The sequence below is a fragment of the Erithacus rubecula genome (assembly GCF_903797595.1).
Source record: "Erithacus rubecula genome assembly, chromosome: 1".
NCBI classification, from domain to species: domain Eukaryota; kingdom Metazoa; phylum Chordata; class Aves; order Passeriformes; family Muscicapidae; genus Erithacus; species Erithacus rubecula.
This window is the reverse complement of record NC_136658.1, coordinates 108223883-108236095: the sequence shown is the minus strand read 5'-3', so window position 1 is coordinate 108236095 and position 12213 is coordinate 108223883. Positions and strand designations below refer to the sequence as shown.

The window sequence follows — 12213 nt, the reverse complement described above, 5'->3', positions numbered from 1 at the left end:
CATTGAAATCACTAGGACACTTTCTGCTCAGATTTTGGGCATTTAGCAAGTGATCTTGGACTTTTTGGATGAATGATCCAACATTTCAGCCATCATCAGCTGTGCTAGAGAGCTGAAAAGGGACTTTTTATAAGGGCATGTAGTGACAGAACAAGGGGAATGGCTCTAAACTGAGAGAAAGTAGGGTTAGGTTTAGTATTAAGAAGAAATTCTTCCCTGTGAGGATGGTGAGGCACAGGCTGTCCATTGAACTTTTGGCTGCCCCTGAATCCCTGGAAGTGTCCAAGGCCAAGTTGGACAGAGCTTGGAGCAGCCTGGGATAGTGGAAGGTGTCCCTGCCCATGGCAGGGGTGGGACTGGATGGTTTTTAAGTTTTCCAAACAGAGCCATTCTGTGATTTGAGATTCTGCTGCAGAATCCTGTCTGAACTGAGATGGCAGCAGTACAGATGCAGAACAGCCCTACAGCACCCAGGAGGGAAAATAAATCCAGAAGAGCTTTCTCAGAGCATTTAGGGCGAGAAACATCCTTTCCAACCATGGCACTGATTTTTTAGCAGCTTCCTACCATGATCAGTGAAAAATCAATATTCAAGACAATCAAGATAAGCTGATGAGAAACATGACAGAAACATTTTTTTTCCTTTATCCTGCTGCCACTGTGAGACTTGAGGTTTGCTGTAGAGCAAAAGCCCTACATGGAAACAAACCTTGGTAACCAATCTCAGAGATTCAAGTCACTTGGCTGCATTTGTGTCTCTAAAACTGCTTTTCAAGCAGAGCTGTGCTGTTCATCGTGGTGTGAATGAGCAGATCCTCCTCCCATGTTCATCTCCTTTTACAGATAAGGCCAATAGTGAAAGGGCCAAAAAATATAAGGGCTAAAGAGTTTCCAACAGGTACACCCAAATCAATAATAAATATCAGGCCCAAAGCAATCAGGATTGACATTATTATTACTGTAAACAGCACCAAGGAAATCTCATCACTGGGCAAGAGTTCACAAAGGTATTTACCCCATGCATTTGGGGTACCTATAGTTTGGATGTCACTTGGATGTGTGGTGTTTATTCCATTCCTGGTTTTGCAGGTGAGAAATTGAGACATTTGTTCTGTATGCAGAACAAATCACTGACAAACTGGCAGGGAATTCAGTTCTTGAAATAAATCCAACTGTTACCTGGATATTAACTTCAGGCAATCTTTGGAACAGTAAGAGTACAGAAATGTGGCTGGTTAGAGTGGCAGGAGAATGGCTGGTGGCTTTCTGCAAAAAGACTCATTTTTCACAATGACACAGTTTAACAAAAAAAAAAAAAAAAAAAAAAAGTTTTTGAAAGTGTAATAACACTTGATACAGTCAATTCTCCTGAGAGAACTCAGCACAGAAACCATAAAAGATTCAATCTCTTCTGTTATTACCAGCAACAAGCTACAGAATAAATAATTTAAAATGCTACCCTGTGTTTCTATAATTTGGAATGTACAAAGTTCCATTGGATGAGGGTTAATCTTACTGATTTTGGGGCAAATCTGAGAGATTTGAAGGAAAAAAAAGTTTGATATCTTAAATTAAGGAACAGTAAAGAATAACACTGGCAGAGAAAGGGTTCTGTACCTTGATGCTCCTTTACTTCAGAGCCCAGTGTGCCACAGACAGCATTCAATTAAATAATAGTCTTAGCAATAAACAATGACAATACACAGAACACCACACAACATCACTCCTTTGGCTCCAAGTAATTCCAGTTTGTGACTGAACAGCTGTTATGCAAAAATCTCCAACACGTGGCTGAAAACAATGAAGCCTTCACATCCTACAGCTGACAAGGCAGGGAACAAATTGGCAGAGGAAATTTAGATTGCACATCCCTTTTGGAGTGGTTTTATTTCTTGTGCAGTTTGAAAACAGCATCAGTACAACTTTGGTATTCACCTGGAAAAGGCTTAGTTGGGAGAGCAGCTGCTGCTTGTCCAAGGGAAGCTCTGTCTGAAAAGGCAGCAATTTCCAACATCTCCAAACAAAACAATTTGAAACAAAAAACAGAATAATTTGTTCTGGAAGTTTGGTTTTTTTCATGGTGCAGCACACCCAAGATACAGTTGTTTACTCATAGGGATGTTAATAACAGGAGCAATAATAAAATCATGCTGGGAGATGATGAGGCACCACATGGAGAAAATCACCATCCTGTCTCAAAGGAAGGTTAGCTTTGAGAGAGCTCTCTATTGCCTGGCCTAACCAAAGCCTTTCCACTGGTTATATTTTCCTCTCCTGAACATTATTGAAGGTAATTTTTACAGTAAGAACAATCACCCAGTGGAATAACCTTCCCAGAGTTGTGTCACTGGAGGTTTAACAGATGCAATTAGTCAGGATGCTGGTTAGCAATGATTTTGTGATGATCACCTCACCTATGCTCCCTTTCCCCAGAAAAAAGGCTGGACCAGATCAACCATCTTTTGAGGTGCCTTCCAGCCTGGGCTGTTCTGTGATTTTGGGGATGCTGAGAGACAGAAGAGGGACATTTCTATGTGAAAACCAGCATGCAAGCAATTATCCTTCTAAAAATCACCTGGAATCAACCACTGCCAGAAAGGCAAGATCCTATTGCCTGGATGAGGTTATTGAGGCCAGGTAGCACAGGAGGGATGCCAAACCCCAGAAGAGTACAGAAAACCAAGGGATTACATTAGGATAGAGATTTTGTAAAGCCAGAGAGGTCTCTAAAGGTTGATTTCATCTGAGTGCAACTCTTACCAAACTGGAAATTATGTTAAAATGATGCAGGTTGATTCAATGCAGCACAAATGCCACTGTCAGTAGTAACAACATAGAGCAGATGGATTCTGCTAAGGCAAAAAACCTCTTCCTCCCCAATTAAAAGCCTAATCACCATTTACATGTGTCTCAATAAAACTCTGATTGTGTAAAAATTCTGTATTTACCATAACAACTCGACCTAGGAGTTGTTTTCCCCTCCTTTTTCCCCCTTTTTTTCATAGCACCCTGCCAGAAGATAATGTGCCTTTACCAATTAGGCATCAAACACAGGGAAAAAAAAGTTTCAAGTACATAAACAATATATTTCATAAATAAAACCTGGCTTCCTCTTGCCCAGTGGTTTGGTGTGAAACAGAAGCATTTGTGGACAGGGCAGCAGAGGAGAAACTGAACTAGCTCAAGCCAGTGGTGAAATAATCCAGGAACTGTACTCAGGATTATTGGGAGGCTAAAAAATTATGGGATCTCACTGTATTTATGTGAAAAGTACCTAAGAAAGATAAAAGTGATCAGGGAATGAAAAATGCTCTTTCCCATACCACTAAAAGGTACCTTTCTTTCTGATATGCATCCTTGTCCCAACAAATACTGATCCCTCCATGCAGGTATTTTACAGACCAGTTGACAGTTAAATAAAAGTAGTTCTGCTGCTCTGACACACAAAATCTGTCACCAGAAACCCCTTTCCTACCCCTGTCCTGCAGCTTTACACAAATCCTGGTACACCAAGCCTCTGGACACAGCCATGGCACCAAAAAAAAACCACTGGAGGTTAATTTTAATATCCAGACATTTAGACTTTGGGAGCATTTGTTGTAGAGATTGTAAGGCAACCTTTAGGGGTCAAGTAGTCCATGTTAGTAGAGACTTTCAAAGCTGAAGTCATTCCTACTCATAGTTCTGCTAAAACATACAACTTTTTTCATAAATATGATAAACACAGACAGGATTTTTTACAACCACCAATCCATCCTCACTGTCAGACACAGCAGCTGCTTTACCCTCAGGGAAAAAAAACCCTTCAGCACAGTTCTGTGGCTCAGTCTGCTGCCCCAAAGGACCTTGATCTTGTGCCACAATGGGGTTTGCCCTTCAGGATTTCAAGCAATATTATATATATATATATATGCATATTATATATATATATATTTAGTTTATTCCTTTTTGCTATCAGCTCATTTTCCCTGTGGGAATAATATTATCTTCTTGACATGCAAAAGTCCAGACTGCACATCCATGGCTGGAGAATGAAATGAAATGAAGGGTTACTGTCAGCAAAGGTGTTTGACCCAACCCACAATTTGCATCCCCAGCAGTCATGCAAACCTCACCCATTATACACTGGGGCACACTGACTCCATGTGGCAGGACACAGAATATGCTTCACACATTCCCTTTTTCTTGCACTTCACACAACCTTGTGTGTGGCTGTGAACTCTGGAAATCAATTTTGGAAATGGAACAGGATCTATATGTTTTTTCTGTGAGAAGGGGCAATGTGGGGATGAAAAAATTACTGAATTGTGTTTGTAACAGTGTTTTTCACACAAATACTCCCCAGGAACACACAGTAAAATACAAAGGCTATATATATATATGTATATGTATATATATATAAAAAGAATGCTTTCTCAAGTGTTTATTACACGATGAAATAAGTCTAATTGAAAAAAATTCACATCCTGAATTTCAAAGGGGACTGATTGCTCTTCAGGCCTATCAGCTAAAAGCAAGATTGAAAGAGCAGGTTTAAAAAAATTACATAAAACTGTATCACATTCTTCTTTCAGTTTGTAATTGGTTTGATTGAAACTTGACTAGAAAGTTTGCTCAGCATTAGATCAGCTCTCTGGCTCAAGTACCACTAACACTGTCTGATGAGTACAGGGTTTTTCCCATGACTAAAATGGAAATAATTGGTAATATTTTCTTTCACACCACACTCATGCCCACCCCAAAACCCCAAATTCCACCTACTTTACTGATGTTGTTAGATACAAGACCTAAAGAAGATAAGAAACAAAGACAATCCTTGTTTTGCCCCTTTGTGTCTTCACATTTCAGTCTCTACCAGCTGACCACACACAAGGACATTCCACCCACTGAACAAGGTCTTCAGATGTCATTTGCAGACATAGAAACAAGTGACATGGTATGAAAAGTGAAGTAAAAGGGTTTTTGTACATCACAAGTGCTGCAAAATCTGGGATTTCTCTGCTTTGGTTAAGGTGTGTGTTGATGCACCTGTCAAATCTCAAACTTACTGCACAACTGCAAGGGGCTGCTAAAATTTGTGGTGAGATATTTTTTTTCCTTTCTGTTGTTTTTTAAGACAGTGCAAGGTCTAGAGACAGCAGGAGAATCTCAGACTGGGGCGTTGCAGGGCGATCTGCCAATTTCAGCTTAAATTTCATTGTACAAACGTCTTCCCATCTCTGTTTGGTATCCAGCAAACAATCCTATTAGAAATTTTCCAAAGGTCTGTGTGTTTTTCTGTGTCTCTGAGCAGTGTCCAAGCCAGCACTTGCCCCCAGCATAAATTAGTAGCTGTACATCTGCTGCTGCTGCTGCTCTGTCTGGACCGGCTGCTGGCCCGGCTGCGGGGGCGCGGCCGGCGCCGGGGGCTGCAGGACATCAGTCTGAGGCACTGACCTCCAGCTCAGGGGGTGCTGATCTGGCATCTGGCTGCCCAGGGGAGCAATGGAGTTCACCAGGGTGGTCAGGTTTATGAAATGGGCCACGGACTGGGGGTTGGGCGCCTCGGGCTGCGGCGGCAGCTGCATGTCGCTCTGGCGGTTGTGCAGCATGGCCGAGCCGCTGACCGTGTCGAAGGTGACGGTCAGGATGGAGCTGTCCAGCTGCAGCTGCCGCTCCGGGGGGCTCAGGTGGCCCACGGCCACGGGCTGCAGGTTGGTGAACTGGGTGCCGGCTGCCGTGGTGATGGGGGTCACGGTGATGTTGGTGAGCCCCACGGAGCTGGAGGGGGCGGTGACGTTTGGGTCGCTGAGGGTCACCACCACCTGAGGAGAAACACAGAGGTGACCTCAGGTTTGTCTTAGTGATCAAAAGTCTGTATTCTATCACCATCTGTTGAGACCAGGTGGGGCAGTGATCCTTATCTCCATGGGAGATATGCTCTGCTAATGGGCTATCTGCTGAAATCAGGTGGAGCAGTCATTTTTATCTTTTCCACAACCCATCCTTCCTCCAGGAGATATCTCCTGTTCATGGCCAGTGAGTCCCAGTGCATGGCTGATAAAATTACATCATCCCACTGGGAGATGTTCCAGCCAGGGGAGGAGCCAAGCCTTTCCTACCTACATAAAAACTGAGATGTGGAACACCAAGGCAGCCTTTTCCACTGGATTCCAGAGGAAAGCCAGACCTTTCCACATCATCACTGGACCTTCAAAGTGAAACTGCACCTTCTCCAGGAGCACTGCTCCAGCTGAACCACATCTGTCGCTGCAGGAAGATGCAGCCACCATTGAATGGGACTGCTGCCACCACCCTGACTGACTGACAGGTGTCAGCTTGGATTCTGACTCTGTCAATGTTTTGAATTTGGGTTTTTTGGGGGAAGTTGTTTTTTTTTCTGTAATACTGTACTTGTATTTCAATTTTTTCCTAGTAAAGAACTGTTATTCCTATTCCCACATCTTTGCCTGAAAGCCCCTTAATTATCAAAATTATAATCATTTGGAAGGAGGGGGTTTACATTATCCATTTCAAGAAAGGCTCCTGCCTTTCTTAGCAGACACTTTTCTTTCAAACCATGGCAGAAGTCACACACAGATGGGAATGTAGGAAACTTGGAATGTACCGACTTCCACGTGTAGAAGTAAGATGGTGATGGGAAAGAGGGATATGCAAAGTTTAGAACAAACAGCCAAATTAACTTTTCACTCTTTTAATCACAGCTCCAGCCAGTGATATCTAGCAAACAAGTTGATGCTAAGACCAGGGAAAATGAAAACAAACATGAGGATATTACTGGTCTGACTTCTTGGGTTTTTAAACCCATCTTTGTATTACCACAATTTATCCAATCAGCTCCAAATGTTCCAACCACTCTTTGCATTTTGCATAAAAAGCATTTTTGTGATGCTTTTAACCAAAAGAAGAGTTATCCCTCTAAGCAATGCCACCATCACCCTCCTCCTCATCTCACCTGTTGGATGCTCTGTACAGCTGAATTAGTTTCATCTCCAACATTCCCTGTGAATTCACCTTCCTTCTCTGTGTATTCACTGAAGGCAGGGTCCTCAGGCACTTGAGCTTCCTCCTCCTCACCTGACTTCTGTTTTTGTTTCTGGCCACGTTTAGGAGCTTTTATGGGCTGCTTCCCTTCAGGCAGCTCACCCTGTTCCAAGGCTAATTCCGGCTGGAGCAACACATTTCCAAAGAAAACATCAAGTCCTTTTGCTTAGTGAGGTTCCAAGTAAGAGACAATCATCACCTGAAGCTGGTTTACTGTCAGTTCTCTCGAGCAAAGAAACAAACTTTAGCAAAATCCTGACTCCAGGGATTGAGACCTCACCCTGTAATTACATTCTGCCTGTTATACAACCAAGCAGATCAGCAGCTTGTGGCTGCTTGGACATGTTCCACTGGAGCCTGACTCTCTAAAAAAGCACATTCCCCACCCATCAGCCCACACCCAGCTATGTTATGCACCCAAAATGTGATGTCCCACCTCACCCTGCAGCAGGCCTGGAACTCACCTGAACAATCCCAATTGAAGAGGCATCAATGGTCGTGGTCTCTGGCAGTGGCTCCAAATCATCAATCCTCACTGAAAGAATCTGAACACAAAGAGGTGTCAGCTGCAGAACTGCAGCAGTGCAAACCAAAGTCAAACAGCACAGCATTTCTCTGATAAACCCTATCACCAAGCCAAAGTGATGTAATCTAACATTTTACACATAGTATTTAATACAGGGAGTTAACTGTGACCTTTTAAAAAACCTTTTGGCATATTGTATTTTCCCTCTTGCTGAAATCCAGCAAAATTTAAACACAGTAAAAGAACACGTCCATTTTCATATTCTAGACAGAACATAATCCTCTGGGAAGAAATTAATTCTACAGAAAACAACGTGTTTGGGGAAAAAAAAAGTATTATGTTAGCATTTCAATTTATAAACTATCAACTGTGTCCTACTTCATTATTTTCAGATGAATCTACACATCTCAGCTCATCAAAGAATAGAGACAAACTGCCCTCTGGATTTCAGATGTGTAGCTGCATTTTAAATCCCCAAATCAATAACCAAAGCATTTTGTTGACTTCCTCCACAGTCACCGAGATAAAACAGCAAAGCAATGCTAATGAAAAATTGATAGTTAATTTTTTTTTTAAAGCCTCAAAGGGAGAAGTCATACCTAAAAAAGAAATGTTGAGGAGAAACACAATATTTAGAATTCAGATAAAACCCCGTTGGGGTCAGACAAAACATCCCTTTAATCCAGATTCTCTCCAGTCAGCATTCATCTTTAATACTGTGAATAATTTTGTATCATCAGCAGATGCTGCCATCACCTCTCTATTCACTACTTCTTTCAGATCACTTCTGAATACAGAGAACACAATGGGGAAAAAGAAATCCATTATGCTCACTAATGGATGGAGACAAAACATGAAAAAACATGTATTTAAGCCCGGGCAGAAAAAGAGAAGATATTTAACTAATCAGAAGAATTTCATTTTTAGGGACTGAGAATCAGGTAGTGAAATGGCTGATTCAGTTAGGATATTCAGACACTACTTAGAATTGGGCCCAAAAGAACAAAGAAAAGAGAGACAAGGAAAGAAAGTAATTCAGTTCAAGTCACTGAAGGCCATAAACATTCTTTAAAAAAAAAAAAAAAATTAAAAAATCCACAATCCACAAACTCACTCACCTCTGGATGTTTACGCCTCATGTGTCGACTCATGGATGCCCTGGTGGAAACCTTTGTCCCACACAGCTGACAGCTCTGGGCTTCCACCTTGTCATGGGTGAGCTGGATGTGCTTCTGCAGCATGTAATCAGTGACATACTTCTTATCACACACTGAACACGTCCACTGTTTTCCTACTGGTGGCAGAGGGAAGGAAGGGAACCCAATGGATGAGTATCAGATCACCAACACCTCAACAAGAGCAACAATTTATGTTTGATAACAGGATGTGCAAAATTAGTCCTAAGACTGGCCAGTCTAAATCAAAATTAAGTAGCAAAATTAAGGTACTTTTGCTGATGCTGTTTTTCAGAGGGTTTACCTGTATGAATCAGCTTGTGAGTCTCCATTGTATTTCTCTCACTGAATGTCTTGCCACAGAGCTCACACATGAAGTCTTTGATTCCTGCATGAGAAGCAGATTTGGCACCTGTGAAAGCAGCCTAAAGGTATCTGGGACAATTCAGAGTTTTGTAGTAGTAATACTAAAAAAATAAAAATCACAGACAAAAAAAGGCAGATGCCCAGTTTCACCAGCTATTTTTAATCTAAACCACTCCACTATATCCAACAGAAAAGAAATCTCAGAGAAACAGATGTGGGAAGTAAAATTTTGGTTTGGGAAATCACAACCTAAACACTAACTTAAAACAAACCCAATACTGTAGAGCTACTCTAGACCAAGAACCTTAAAAAAGCCCCAAAACCTGAAACCAACTAAACTGCATTTATCTGCAGAACAAGCAGTCCTGGCTGAGGACAGGACAAAATCTCACATTTCAAAGAGCAGAGGATGCACATTTTATTAGTTCTTGTCATACTATTTGACTATTTAGTTAAGAGTTCTCTTGGGAAACATTTAACTGATTCAGTGCAACTTTTGTCCACCTCTGGAGTCCTCACCTGTGTGTCTCTTGTAGTGTTTCAGCATGTTGACTTTCTGTGCAAATTTTCGGTGACATTCCTTGCACTCGTACTCCTTAATCCCTTTGTGAAGCTTCATGTGGTGACGAAGGGCATGTTTTGTCTTCATTCCTGGGAGACAGAAGGCACAGCACACTTAGCTCATCACTCCCACCTTCAGGGAGAACTCAGGCTCATGTTGATAAGCAACAGATCTATTTTATATTTGCTGCGAGTCCATAGTACCATGTTTTTAATTGTTTATGTAGCAATGCACTTCATCATTATTATTTTATTTACAGGAAAAAGCTCTGGAAAACATCTGAGTAATCACTGATAGAGAAACAAAACAGTAAGGACAAGCAAAGATAAAACATCCTTAGAGATGTCAGACTTACTACTGCCTTTCACTAAAATACCAGCTCAGATTTGTTCAAGTTATGACACGAGAAATTAAAAAAGTCAAAGTGAGTTTGACTCTTAAGGCTCTTACAGAGAGAAATCACTTTATTTTCAAGTCTGTAAACAGCCCAGAATGAAAAAAATCAACTTGCATTCACTTTTGTGCTGCAAATCAAGCTGACAGAAACAAATGCTACTAAAATCAGTGTTGTCTTACAGGCCATGAAACCAAACTGTACAAAATTAGGGCAGCTCATGCTACCACCACAATGTTCCTGATAAATACATTCTCTACCTCTCAAAAATGCAGGATTTACAGCACTACCACTACTCTCAGCATGGCAGCTGTTTTAATTCAGCTCTTGACCTGCTACTCAGTGTCACAATGAATGGAAAACAAGGCATCAGACATACCTTTGCCACACTCTGCACACAAGTATTCTCGGATATTATCATGGACTCTCATATGTTCTTTTAACATGTCTTTTCTAGCAAATGATTTGCCACATTGCTCACAAGCATGACTTTTTACACCTTGAAAATAAATTTAAAAGACAACGTAAACAAAAAAAGATGTTAATGAGTAATGTGCATCTCCTAAAAATTGATTAAAGTGGTGAATTAGAGGGCAACAGCCCAGCTATGCTGACAACCACATATTTCATGGATATTGTAGCCCAAATTAAATTAGAAGACTTTTGAAGAGAGAGAAAAGCTGGCTTTTTGTGTGAGAAAAAGAAAATAAAGCCTGAGGTAAGAGAAGACTGAATAGCATGAAATAGTAATGAGCCGTTAAAAATGATTTTGCAATAGCAGGTTTCAGCCTGTGTAATGACAAGAAGGTGGCATGGATAAGAATTTGGGGAAGAACAGAACACAGATTTAGGTGAATCCTGCAAACATATCGACTAGGAATTTGGATTGTGTGTCCAGATCAAATCTCTTCATTAATATTACCTGCTTTAGAAAACTGGTTCACTCTAAAAGAATAAATATTTGTTTTAGTGTAATATAGAGTGAAAATCCTCTAGCAAAAAAAAAAAAAAAAAAAAGAAAAAAGAAAAGAAAAAAAAGGCAGGCACTGGCAACAGAAATGTCTCTGTAGTATTGACAATGATAAAGAAACACAACATTTTTACCTGTATGTATAAGCTTATGTCTTTCCAGATTTCCTATACTGTTAAAAATCCTCCCACAGATTTCACATGGATGGATGTATCTGCAACCAAAGAGACCAAAAACTGTGACTCTTCTGAGGTGATTCTCAGGCATCTCTATCACTAAGTGTATTTAATTTGCTAATACTAATTACTAAAAAAGTTCCTTGAAGCACAAGTTTTTCTAAATGAGACTTAAGAAACCCCCAAGTTGACTGCAAGCTTGGAGCAGTCTGGCACAGCTACACACTCAAATTTGTTTCAAAAACATTTACTAAAATCATAGATTTACACTTTGCAAAGCCCAGACTAGGGGAGGGCTGCTGACTCATTAACCACTAGCTACACACATTTCAAGCTCGTAATAAACATTTAAACCCCCATTACACAGTTATTTCAGCCCAGCCAAATTCTCTAAGAGCAGCCCAGGTGGCAGAAGCATTAGAACTGCTCTTCTCAGTGGAACCAGCCTTACTTCTGCACGTTGGGGTCGGGCAGGTTCTCCCTGTGGATGACCATGTGTGCGTGGTACGTGGCCTTCAGGGCGAAGCGCCGGTTGCAGATGCTGCAGCCGTAACCCTTCTCCTTGTGCACGTCCATGATGTGCTTCAGGTACTCCTTCCCTCTGCCAAAGGTCAGCTGGGGAATGAACCAATAGTGAATGCAAGGGGAAAAACCTCCTTGGGCATGGCAATGACTGGGTAACATCAAGCAGACAAAAATATTCCCTCTATCACTAAAATTCCTGTGTGCCACTGGATGGAAAACCTGTGACAGCTGGATTTAGGTCTGGAACTACTTGGACATTACAAACATGCTGCTACAGGACATCAATTCACTCTTTTCTCCAGCTGGAGATGCTGTCTCCACTTCTGCACAAGAAGAGGACCTCAAGTTGTTCGTGCACTGAGGAACTGCCATGAGTAACCTCTGCCAGCTCACCCTGAGTACTGTGAGCAGTTTTGGTCACCACAGTATAGGGATGATAATAAACTACAGCAGAATGTCCAAAGGAGGGCTCCTG

At 41.4% G+C, this 12213-nt stretch overlaps 1 protein-coding gene across 7 annotated transcripts in view; it reads right to left on the bottom strand.

The window, feature by feature from the left end:
* Window positions 1-1609: 1609 nt before the first annotated feature.
* The window catches only part of PRDM15 (PR/SET domain 15), a 35024-nt gene continuing 24420 nt past the window's right edge, over window positions 1610-12213 (bottom strand). For 6 of the 7 annotated variants that reach the window (XM_079317336.1, XM_079317338.1, XM_079317340.1 and 3 more), the window contains 9 exons: window positions 11665-11828; window positions 11172-11251; window positions 10447-10566; window positions 9631-9762; window positions 9050-9133; window positions 8689-8864; window positions 7509-7589; window positions 6956-7168; window positions 1610-5804 (listed from right to left, as the gene is read on the bottom strand). In XM_079317336.1, coding sequence (XP_079173462.1) covers window positions 5325-5804; window positions 6956-7168; window positions 7509-7589; window positions 8689-8864; window positions 9050-9133; window positions 9631-9762; window positions 10447-10566; window positions 11172-11251; window positions 11665-11828 — 1530 coding nt within the window. In that variant the 3' untranslated portion in view covers window positions 1610-5324. The remainder of the gene's footprint in view (window positions 5805-6955; window positions 7169-7508; window positions 7590-8688; window positions 8865-9049; window positions 9134-9630; window positions 9763-10446; window positions 10567-11171; window positions 11252-11664; window positions 11829-12213) is intronic. The other variant, XM_079317339.1, reaches the window with a different exon arrangement.